The sequence below is a fragment of the Osmerus mordax genome, chromosome 4, assembly GCF_038355195.1.
Source record: "Osmerus mordax isolate fOsmMor3 chromosome 4, fOsmMor3.pri, whole genome shotgun sequence".
NCBI lineage: Eukaryota > Metazoa > Chordata > Actinopteri > Osmeriformes > Osmeridae > Osmerus > Osmerus mordax.
Window position 1 is genome coordinate 2804179 of NC_090053.1, and position 12690 is coordinate 2816868.

Sequence of the window (12690 nt, forward strand, 5' to 3'; positions counted from 1 at the left end):
TTAACCGCTCAGCCACCTGACACCTAACATTGACCTGCTTCAGTAAGAAACTCTGACACTCCGGTCTGGTCCACAGTCCAATAGCCCGACAGTGTGCGGAGGTGAAATACATCAGAGCACATCTGAAACATTACCATACATTTACCAAACAACGGATGGTGGAACTTCCGACACGTTAAACAACCCCCGTTAGAAATGTGAGTACTGTATGCTTTCAGTGACAGGCGGGGCAGGTATGGTAATAAGAGCCATATTACTGTTCATCTCCTTATACTCTGAGTTATTTTTCCGTGGGCTCAGGCTAGGTGAGCACTCCATTAGAGATGTCCACAGCAGTTATAATAAGGTCGGGGATGGACAACCAGGTAGACCCATTACTGCCTCAGCCGCTCCACAACCACCAACACCGCGTCCCCATTACCCTGGCGGAACTGCTTGGAAAGCCTTCGTTACCCAAAGCTGCCGCCCCCCACCAGCTCCCCCTCCCCGGCCTCCTTCTAGACGTCCCCTCGGAGATCAGAGAGGAGTGGGGAGTCTGCTGTGATTGGAGGAGACAGGGAGGAGTTCTTCAGGGCAAACCAGCTGTGACTGGCCTGATGGGTGGCTGTCACTGTGCCCTGACGTGATATAATACGAAATGATATTGAACAACGTCGCTTTGGCACTAAATTGTTAGTAAGGCTTCAGGTCTGACAGCGGCCAGTTTACAGCTTTAATCCCAAGGTCTTTGAAACCTTGCTTGACATAAATTGAGTTTGGCTTCGGAAGAGAAAAAAGGGAAACGACAGAGAAAGTGTTCTCTGGTGTTCCGTCTGTTGGCTTCCGCTGGAAACTTTCTCTGACAGTTTACCCTACAGAGACGTGGCCCGAGTTTTCCTGTCAAATAAGATTGAAACGTTGGTCAATTTTGTGTGTGTGTGTGTCTGTGAGAGAGACTGAGAGAGAGAGAGAGAGAGAGAGAGAGAGCGAGAGAGAGAGAGAGAGAGAAAGGAGAGAGAGAAAGGGAGAGAGGAGAGAGAGAGAGAGAGAGAGAGAGGTAGAGATCTGCCACCAGGCTCTGATCCAGGATGGATCTGCGATGCAAAGCATCAACGAAACCCCTGAACAGCGGTCTGCTCGTCTAGGAAAGCATGACTAATGCCCGGGGTGACAGGGACAGATAAGCCTCATCCCTCACCTCGCACACTCACCGCTTCTGTGCAATCACTCTCTTCATGGAGGGCTCCCAGGTCGTTACTGTGGGAATCGTTTGAACTGTTATTTAGGCTGCCCGGGATCACATCCGCCTCAATGAATATTCATATTCAAACAAACATTCAAACAAACATTCAAAACACAGAATGTGAATACTGTCTTCCAGGGTTTCCATCCAACGCTATCTGACCAGTATGAGTCTGGTTGGTATATCATTTAATTTTGAAGACATTTTAACGATACTGTCGTTTGTCGAAATAGAAAGTGCAGCTTGTGGAATATGAATACAGTTTGTTGAGAACGAGTTAGCATCAAAGCAGACCGTGAAATCCCCCAAAGAGTGTGTGTGTGTGTGTTTGTGTGTGTTTGCATGCGTGTGTATGTGCATGTGTTTGTGCATGTGTGCAGCACTGTGATGCTGTTGTTCCATCTGTTTGGCAGAAGCTACAATACTGGCAGTCATAGCCAACAGGAGGATAGATTCAAGATGGCTTCTCTTGTTGGTTGGACAGAATGCTAACAGAGGACTGCAACAGAGAAGGAGAGGGACTTTCCTCTGCTCGACCTGACTTAGGGCAGCCTCAAAGCTATCTGAAAGGGTGGTTAATCTCAGGACGTGGACACAGTAACCTACACCTCACGGTAACAGTGTGTAGTTTGCTGGACGTGAACACTGAGAGCTGGATCCATCCAGCAGAGATTTTGACCAGAGATGTTTAAACAGTTTACTCTGATGTGATGTCCGGGAATATGCTTGCCAGCTGCAATACATCCAGTAATGAGATACTGTGACACCTGTTCACTTCACCAACCATCCAGGTTCAATAAGGGTCCTTTGCTAGTATGCAATATAGTAGTACTTTTACATAACATATTATTATACATTTTGCTAATACAAATGTCATAGACATGTAAATTGCTAAATATACATGTAGAGCTGAATAATAAAAATAAGTAAGAGATAGAGAGAGTGACTGAGAGAGACAGAGAGTGACAGAGAGACAGAAACAGAGAGAGAGAGAGAGAGAGAGAGAGAGAGAGAGAGAGAGAGAGGAGAGAGAGAGAGAGAAGAGAGAGAGAGAGAGAGAGAGAGAGAGAGGAGAGAGAGAAAGAGAAAGAGAAAGAGATCCCTGTGAGGTCCGTGAGATCTCTTGGCACCAGGAGTGACAGGCTGGCATCGGGCACATTAAGATGGCAATCAGTATTCTGATCACTCTCTCCTAATGACAGGGGGATTTACCGCCTGCCTGCAACACATCCACACTGATTTACCCCCACATGACACACTCACACACACAGACACAGAGTCAAGGGACACTGCTTCAAACCTCTGGAAATGAGTCAGGTGGCTGAGCGGTGAGGGAAGCGGGCTAGTAATCTGAAGGTTGCCAGTTCGATTCCCGGCTGTGCCACATGACGTTGTGTCCTTGGGCAAGGCACTTCACCCTACTTGCCTCGGGGGGAATGTCCCTGTACTTACTGTAAGTCTGCTAAATGACTAAATGTTAATGTATGGAAATGAAGCTGGCGTGAGAGTCTGAGTCTTGATACCAGGGATGATTTGGCAGTCCTACATGATCTGTGCTGTAATGAATTAACAGACAAAGCTGCAGCCGAGCTGAAGGTTTTCCCGTGGATGAGATCTCTGCTATGACAAATCCATCGCTTAGACTATCTCTCCCTCCATCTTCACGCCCGCATAAGCCCTGGAGGATCAGGGTCTAATTGCCAAAACGAGTATAAGAGATAGAGAGATAGAACAGAGGGGGGTGAGGTATGAAGGAGGGAGATAGTCTCATACTAAAGGGGGGTCAATTTATGCAGATTATCTCTAAGAGCGTAGAGTCAGAAGCTCGTCATTTTACTTTAGGAGGGTAGTGTACTTTTACTGACGTTCCCGAACAACTGTCATGCTGTATATTACACTGGGTATTATTCCAGAGCGGTAAGGTTGTCGGAAACACTGTAACACTTGTAACAATTGCATCTACACCCATCTATCCAAGGACAAAATTGTATTTTAATGCTTTGTGGCTGAACATGCAATGTTTCTATTTCATGTCAACCAAAGTGAGCTGCCAATGAAAGTATAAGACTGCTTAACACTATTTATGTAACAACTCAATCAGCGTGTAACTTGACACAGAAATGAGCAATCGGCTTCCAGGGTGAGAGAGATGACTACAGTACAGTAATGTAGTCATCTCTGTCTTTCTGTGTCTCTCAATCTACATCTCTCTTGTCTGTCTCATGCTATATCTCTGTGTTTCTCTATTTGCCTCTCTGTAAGCAGCTGTCTCTCTCTGTTTCTCTCACTCTACAGTGGTCTCTATCTGTCATGCTCTCTCTCTTTCTTTCTCTCTCTGTCTTATCTATCTACTGTATCTATCTACTGTATCTATCTATCTATATCTCTCTCTCTCTCTCTCTACATATCAGCGTGTGTGTGTTTGTCTCACTCTGTGTCTCTGTCTCTGCCTTTTTGACTATCTATCCATCTCTCCATCTCTCCATCTCTCTGCCCCTCTCCCTCAATCTGGTCGGATGGATTCTCCCTTCTGTTTGCAGAAGTGACGATGCTGTCTGTTCTGCTCACATTCCCTCCTACCGACCGACATCTCGACATGTGGAGAAGGATGTTCCTGTCTCCCTCGTCACAGCAGAGACGTCGCAGTTCACATCCCTCCCCTCCCACCCTCTCCCCTCTCTCCCACACTCCCTCCCACCCTCCCTCTCTCCTCCCTCCCTCCCTCCCTCCCTCCCTCCCTCCCTCCCTCCCTCCCTCCCTCCCTCCCTCCCTCCCTCCCTCCCTCCCTCCCTCCATCCATCCATCCCTCCCACCCTCTCTCCCACACTACCTCCCACCCACCCTCCCTCCCTCTCTCCTCCCTCTCTCCCTCCCTATCTCCTCCCTCCCTCCCACCCCTCTCTCCCACACTACCTCCCGCCCACCCTCCCTCCCTCTCTCCTCCCCTCTCTCCTCCCTCTCTCCTCCCTCCCACCCTCTCTCCACCCTCTCTCCTCCCTCCCTCCCTCTCTCCTCCCCCCCTCCCTTTGTGCTGTCCAACCCACACAATGGGATTTTCCTCTTTAGAAGCATGCCAGTCCATCAAAAGATGCCACTTTTCATGTTCCCAACGCGGAGGAAGAGAAGGAGGAGAGAGGTGGGAGAGGAGTCAGACTAGTTACAGACATACACTGACATGTCTGACGCTTACTGCAGCCACTGCAGCCGCTACATCAGAGGGGTTGTCATGTCCATGACCACCCCCGGATCAGAAACCAAATATGACGTGTTAAACAGGGTCCCAGGTATGGAAAAAATAGATTTTCTGCATCAGTGTTAACATGAATCACATATTCTTAATCATTTTCCTACAGAGTTATCTGAGAAGAACTGCAAGAGCTCTAAATTAAAACCCTTCACCTTGACACCATATAAATGTAATTCTGTCAATATAAGATATATAAATAGATAGAGGTGTAGCCATTCATAATCTACCTGAATATTTAAATGTCTCTTTGGGCGACTAGGAAGAGAAAGATACTTGATCAATCGGCAGAATTCTTCCTCTGCAATAAGGAGCGTGCTAATTAAAACTGCGGACCAATCTAGCAGGTGTCAACACCGAGGTAAAAGATGAAAGTAGTTAGAAGTGGATCTGTGTTCACTCTTTGGTCGTCCCTCAGACAAAGCCTTAAAATACATATTTATTTCAATCAGCTAAAAATCATAATACATATACATATTTACCATTTCTCTTTTTCTCTCTATAGATATTTGCTGTTTTTATACTGCATAGTCTACATGCATTTATGTGTGTATGTGTGTGCACATAATAACTAAAAAAATCTAAAGTTAAACCAAGACTAAACATTTCTCCAGTGGTCCACTCAAGCCGCTCCATTCAGTGCCTCAGGAGTCAGGTGGCTGAGCGGTTAGGGAATCGGGCTAGTATTCAGAAGGTTGCCGGTTTGATTCCTGGCCGTGAAAATGATGTTGTGTCCTTGGGCAAGGCACTTCACCCTACTTGCCTCGGGGGGAATGTCCCTGTACTTACTGTAAGTCGCTCTGGATAAGAGCATCTACTAAATGACTAAATGTAAATGTTTAATCTCTGCCTGCGACAGATGTAATTGTAATGTAATGTAATTCACTTCCCAACTAACAGAGATTGAGAGCCTTTGAGCTGTTCTTGTCAAAGAGGAGTCTTTGTTAGCTTTTAGAGAAATGTTAAGGAGACCTTTTCAGCGTGGGCCTCGACAGTGTCTGTGAATGTTAATGCTCTTTAATGAAGAGAGGAAGACAGCAGTGTGCAGTGCTGTCTGATCACATCCCCCTTCACAACGTGAAGAAGTGGAGGAAGGAGACCAAACAGTCTTAAACGCTTGTAAGTTTAAAGGATCGCATTCCTGGCTTCATGAAGCAAAGCGAAACTATGGTGTGACATTGGAATAAAAAAATAGTAATAATAAGGTTTTGGTCAAGAATCAGCCTTAACATTGGTAGTGAGAAAGTCGTCTCAAGAAAAAGGGCTTGCCGCAAACTATGACATCAGAGCTGATAGAAGAACCGTGGCGACGTTTGGGGTGGCGCTTCCACAGTGTCTCCGTGCATCACCCAACTTCTTCCTAAGCTTTTCTATTTCCAGAAAGAAACTAATTAATCTGGAGGAGAAACTGTTCTCTTGGCTGGCCTGTCGTGAGAAATGAAGAGAGATTATTTTAGCCATGGAGATCAATGACAAAGTGTACAAGGTGGGGAGAGTGTGGGGAGGGGTGTGTGAGGGTGTGTGAGAGTGTGTGAGGGTGTGTGAGGGTGTGTGAGAGTGTGTGAGTCAAAGAATAAGGACTTCTTAACCCTAGGCAAGGGTGTCGTCATCTCACCTTCCTTAAACCAGGTAGAAAAAACACAGTTGTGTCAAACATGACAGATTTAGATGAATTAATGACCTAGGTTATTAATAGGTGGAGATGCATATATTAACCACTCTGGGTAAAGGTAGCTTCAATTATGCAGCCAGGATAAAAACCAGGCTGACTTCTGTTGCCAGTAGGCAGCCAAGTTTGGAACATTTATCACAAATGAATCAACGCCTGACAAAGACTGAGATAACAAATGTATTTTCGTTGGATCAAATTGAAATGTTCTCATGATTAGTTGCTTTCGATTCATTAGTGTTGGTTGATGCTGATAGCAGTGTATGTCTCCTTAAACACAAGCTCTGTATAAAAAAAAAAATCAGCACCGCAAAAGCATGTCAGTATTATGGGAGTCAGATGGCTGAGTGGTGAGGGAGTCTGGCTAGTAATATGAAGGTTGCCAGTTCGATTCCCAGCCGTGCCAAATGACGTTGTGTCCTTGGGCAAGGCACTTCACCCTACTTGCTTCGGGGGGAATGTCCCTGTACTTACTGTAAGTCGCTCTGGATAAGAGCGTCTGCTAAATGACTAAATGTAAAATGTAAATGTAGTATTACAGTAAAAAAAAAAACTTCTCGGACATTCGTTCGGTTTTCACTCTCCTTCCAGCTCTCAGCGAAACCCACTGGCACAACCTTCACCATTTAATGAGCCACCTCTCCTGTGCAGGGCTGTTTGGGGACGACACACAGGGACAGTCCCCTGTCTGAGGGGACCGCTACATTGACCAGGGAGCCACCTCCCCCTTGGGGCAGCCTCTCCGTGTGATTTGTGGAGGGGAAAGACTGATGAAGTGCTGTTGCCACCCTGCTTCTTTGCTAGATCAATTCTACATGTAGGAGTGGGCTTTATGAATGATGGAGACCTCCTCAAGTCATCCATACAGCTGCCCAAAGCCCCAGCCCAGGTCCCCCTCGGCCCCTCAGACACAACAAGGCCGGAATAAAGCAATCACTCTTCCAAACAGAACCATGCATTACGCAAACACCCACACACACACTAACAGGAATATACACACACAACAACAACAGGAACGCACGTGCACACACACACACACCCATACACATGCAGACGCACAACGACAGGAATGCGCGTACACACGTGCAGTAATACACGCGCACGCACACACGCATACAAACACACACATACGTCTGTACCCTGGCCCCAAGCCTACAGAATACCAACATTGTATTTTGATGTCGCTAAATCAATCTTTCAATCCAGTCGCCCCAAAACTGGAAAACAAAGATTTTTTGTTTTACGTTTCATCCCCCAGTTGACTGAAGGCGCTGTGAGCAACCTCCAGCCCTGACACGAGCCCTCTGCTCCCCCTCTGAGTGCTGTCAGTCTGCTCTCTGGTACACTGGAGCATCACTGGCGAGGCACGCCCACGGGCGCATGCCAATAACACAGATCTGATGGTATTGAGGGATCACTCCCATCGTCAGAGGCCTGGATTGCATCTTGAAAGTGAGCGGCACACACAGATGTCATGAGTTCTACCTCCTGCAGAGAGGTTGAAAGAGAAAAGTGGAGCACAATGAATACTTGAGTGTTCTGGAGGCTATGACATTGAAAGGCCTCTCCCCTTTCTGGGAAGATTTCAATAGAAGAAAGGATCTGCTCGTGCTTTTTAATCGCAACTTTTAGACTGATCGGCTGAAGTTGCATGTGCAAATCATTGAATATCTGACAGAAGTCCTCATTTATGATAATCCTCATGTCAAGAACAAGGAGAAGATGAGGAGGAGGAATGGGAGGAGGAAGAGGAGAGGACGAGGAGAAGAGGAGAGGAGGACAGGGGGAGGTGGAGAGGAAGAGGAAGAGGAGGAGGAGAGGAAGAGGAGAGGAGGAGTAGAGGAGGAGACGAGGAGGAGGAGGAGGAGAGGGGGAGGTGGAGAGGAAGAGGAAGAGGGGAGGAGGAGGAGAGGAGGAGGAGGAGAGGAAGAGGAGGAGGAGAGGAGGAGGAGGAGAGGAGGAGGAGAGGAAGAGGAGAGGAGGAGGAGAGGAAGAGGAGGAGGAGAGGAGAGGAGGAAGAGGAGGATGAGAGGAAGAGGAAGAGGAGGAGAGGAAGATGAGGAGGACGAGGACGAGGGGAGGAGGAGAGGAAGAGGAGGAGAGGAGGAGGAGAGGAGGAGGAGAGGAAGAGAGGAGAGGAGGAGGAGAGGAGGAGAGGAGGAGGAGAGGAGGAGAGGAAGAGGAGGAGGAGAGGAAAAGGAGGAGAGGAAGAGGAGGAGAGGTTGCAGTATCTGACACAGGTAAGGAGCACGACTGGCCCCCTTCACAACACAGCGTACATACTGTTGTTAAAACCCCCCAACTCATTTTTAAATACACAAGTTAACATGGTGTCTCACAAGCAGAACATAAATTACGCTGTCACGCATCGGAGAAGTCATTAATATATCTCATGATTTATCATGCGTGTATTAAGAACATGTGTTTTGGGTCAGCGTTATGATTCATAAGTCATCTTCTCAAGGACATTTATAGTACATGAGATATAGGGATGTCCTTCCATTTCCTCCCCCTTCCTGTGAGAGTCACAGAGGCTGTAGGGTTGTCGACCAAGGTGGTGTTCTCAGGAATGCTCACTGTCCCCCTCCTCCACCCCAAGACAAACACCTCCATCAGACATGCACAAGAGCGTGCACGTAAGCGAACACACGTGCACGCACACACACACACAAACCACAATCTCCCCACAAGTGGAACGTTTTGACAGTGTGCAGAGGATGGGCAAACAGGAAGTAGTATTTATGAGTTGATCGATACTGTGTCTGGATGACAACATGTCCTTGTTACATTCTGTCACCATGATGGCTCACTAATTTCGAGGGGAATGCTTATCCCGCCTCCAACAGGGGGCGAGACAGTTTAATTTGGCAGTAAAAATGCCAATCAAGAGGTTACTTGTTGTTCCTGGGGGAGGTCATGATGAGGGTAAATCCATGGGAGGAAATATATTCACACAGCCCTCTCACAGACACTCCTAACCCTTGACATCCCATTTGGGCTGTAATTCCAGGCTGTTAAAGTGACAGTGAGCCCGAACCTCTGAGCCGCTGGAGGGGTGGGGGGGTGGGGGGGGGGCAGGGCTGATCACAGAGCCTGGCCTCTGATTCATGTCCTGCTGCGGTTCAGAGAGAGGGAGGGAGATGGGGGAGGGGGGGAGTAGGGGAGAGGGGGGTGTGGGAGAGAGAGAGGGAAGGGGGGGAGAGAGAAGGAGAAAGAGAGAGGGGGAGGGGGGAGTAGGGGAGAGGGGGTGTGGGAGAGAGAGAGGGAAGGGGGGGAGAGAGAAGGAGAAAGAGAGAGGGGGAATGAGAGGAAAGTGGGAGAGAGAGAGAGAGAGAGAGAGAGAGGGGGGGGGGGTGCGTTGTGTGTGTGTGTGTGTTTGCACATTAGGGTGTTTGTGGGGTTAGTACTGGTGAGAAGAACAAGTGGAAACCAAGAAACCCTCCTAAGATGCTAATGACAAACAGACAGCAGCCTGTAATAACCATGTCCCCTCTCACCTACCCCGCTACAAATGATAGTGAATATAAACAGCATACACAAATGCACCCCCCCCCCAAAAAAGTTACAGAATTCAATAAACACATTTTTTATGTGAAAACGATTACATTCATTTAATTCAGTGATATTGTTTAATGTTGAAGATGTATAGCATTGTGTGAGGAATATTATTTTTTGTCTATATAAAATGTTGGCGTAATACTGTTCATAAATTTATATTCTAAATATAGCCTCTGTTGTATATTTATTTTTTTACCAGAAATACGCAGCACAGACCACACGTTAGTGTTATTTCCTCTCAACTTATGTGATTCATTCCACTAACTGTAAACCGGTAACGGGTAGGGGGAGTAGGACAGCCCTTGTCATTACCGTAGTTGCTCCTCCTCTCCCGAGCTGTGAAGAGTTAACGGAGCAGTGGGTTTGCCCATTCGGCTTGTGAGTGACGCTATCAACTCGCAATCCCTCAACTTTGCCTGTTGCCACGCTCTGAGACAAGGAGCGCCGCGGTGGACCAGTTTACCGCCGATCAACGTTGACAGTCAGATCAAGCGAGGAACAACGTCGCCTTTTTTGATGCAATCAGTTTTTTCCTGTATATTCGCTTTTGAGTAATATTGTTTTAAGAACAATGAATTTAGTTTCGCTACGGACTCTCCATGTTGCGTAGGCTACGTCAAGGCTTTATCTGCGAGTAGTGGACCTGCTGGGATTCTGCGAGGAGATAGTTTTGTTGGAAAGACAAATATGCCTCGGAGGAAACAAGAAGCGCCCAAGCGCGCAGCAGGTACGTCAGTGGTTAGGCTACAGTTACAGTGTTTGAAGAAGCAGAATAAGCTTTATGCTTTTCGATTGGACCCAGGCTTCGTTTCCATTTTATTTCAGCGTTGCATTACTCTGTTTTTCCACTAGACAACTTCAACTGTCACACTTCAGCGTAAGAGGCTAGGCTACTTATCGTCCAAAAATTACGCAGTAATTAAGCAGTTAGTATAGTTATTTCACCACCCTGACTGTTACCATTACCATGTGTGTCCCTTGCGAAGTATCTTCGCTATACAGTAGCCCATCGGATTGGTTTACAGCAGTGAACTTTCGCTACTCATTGTTTGTCACAGTTCTGCTAACGGCTTGTACACGTTTCCGTGATGATACGATGAGAAAGTAGGAAAAGGTTGGATTTCCTTCGTGCCCAAGGCGGTACCGCCGTGAAAGCTTTATTTGTGAACATTTCATCCAAGCGGATAAGTTTGGAATCGGGGAGGTGAGGGGCACCTCTCTTTTATTCGTGGGATAAGATAAACAATTTGAGCGCAGACAAAGAGGTTTCGCGGAGTGGAAAAAGCCATAATCGACAGTTGCCATGTCTGATTTGACGGTTGATTGATTGGCTGTCATCCGCCTTTGATCTGTTCCTTCCCGGTTTCCATCAGGAAATCACTCCTCCGTGTGATGCATCCTCTTGACGTCACATTAAAACCACTTTGAAAGCATTGTGTACTTTTTCCTATATTTGAAATGGTCAAGTGACTCACCAAAAAACGAAGGGGCATTGTGGTTTCTCAGTGAGACATCTTTCGCTTTTATTTTTCCTCTCGCTTTTTCTCTGTATCCCTTTTTCACTCACTCACTCACGCACACACAAACACATGCACGCACACACACACACACACACACACACACACACACACACACACACACACACATACATACATACTGGAAGGGGTGTAAAAGGAGACGTGAGCTATGTAATGGAAGGGAGGAATGGGTGTGCTCTGTCAGAGCGGGCCGTCACAACGGCTTTGTTTCATGTTTGATTTAATTGTCTCTCTTCTGACAGGGCCATTCATCAGTGGCTTTAATGGTCAATCAGAGACAGGCGGAGTGAGTGCTCCCATTCTGTTTAGCCATAAGCTGGCCCAGGCTTTTATTTCATCTAAATGCCCTGGCCTAATGTACGAGCCCACTGCTGAGAAGGGCCGCAAGGAAACACATAAAGCAGATCTGAAAGCTTTCTGATTTCAGATCACTGGAGGATGTTTTCCCTTCCTCCTCATCTCCTCATTGTCTCTGTGTTGATGTGGGGCACCGACACACTGTTATCTAGACCGGCTTGTGTTTTTAGAAAACAACTTGGTTTTGTGTGGAATTCTTTGTTCATCCATTCATCTCTCTAGCCCCCCTCCCAGTCAGTCAGACTGTGCAGCTGCAAGTTATAAAGTTGTCAACTGTTCAGTTGCACACAAAGGGTGATGATGAATTGATTGCGGCAGAGAGCACGGTGATGGAGAGAGCAAAGAAAAGCCTGACAGATGATGGGCCTTGATTGGGACCTTAATGGGAGTGCCAGCCCACTGCAACCTTCAGAATATCTCTCTCCCTCCTCCTCACTTCTGTTGTATTCTCTCTATCCCTCACTCCTACTCCCTCTTTTCTATCTTCCTCTCCTCTCCCTCGCTCTCCGCCCCTGTCTCTCTCTCTCCTCCCCTCCTCCTTCCTGACCGGGGTCTTTCCGTACTTGTTTGGCCTGCTTCATTAGGGTTCTAATTAGCAGGCGAGCTGATGGAGTCCTGACAGGCTCCCTGATTGGAGAAGACAAGCTCGCCATTCCCGGCCCAATCAGCTTGGCCACTACTTTGATGTAATCAACTTGATATTACACAGAGACACTGGCCGCTGGGAAGCGTCTAACTAGATTTTCCGCTGCAGGTGACAAATGGGTTGGCGTACCTGGGTCAAGTCTGAGTGTTCTGAACAACCAAGGGCAGGCAGACAGGTAGACAAACAGGCAGGCAGGTCGATGAACAGAGCGGCAGGTAGACAGGCAAGCACAAAAACAGGTAGGCAGGTAGAAAGGAGTCCTTAACTCTAACGGAACCACGTGTTGAAATGAATTAGCCCTGTATTAGGTGATTTGACCACCAGGCTACTTTAGGTCCTTCCCAAATCCTCTCGTGTCCTCTCGTGTCTCTTGTCTGGGAGACAAGCTGGCTGCTCTCCCAGGTAACATGTCTGCGGCTCAGGCTAGCATAGTGACTTCCAGCCCCCTGCTCTCCT

The 12690-nt window shown here is 47.4% G+C and overlaps 1 protein-coding gene across 1 annotated transcript in view; it reads left to right on the top strand.

Annotated features, from left to right (window-relative positions):
• The first annotated feature begins 10137 nt into the window (after nucleotides 1-10137).
• LOC136942450 (teashirt homolog 3-like) overlaps nucleotides 10138-12690 on the top strand; it is a 17026-nt gene continuing 14473 nt past the window's right edge. The window contains exon 1 of the mRNA XM_067235356.1: nucleotides 10138-10420. Coding sequence (XP_067091457.1) covers nucleotides 10381-10420 — 40 coding nt within the window. The 5' untranslated portion in view covers nucleotides 10138-10380. The remainder of the gene's footprint in view (nucleotides 10421-12690) is intronic.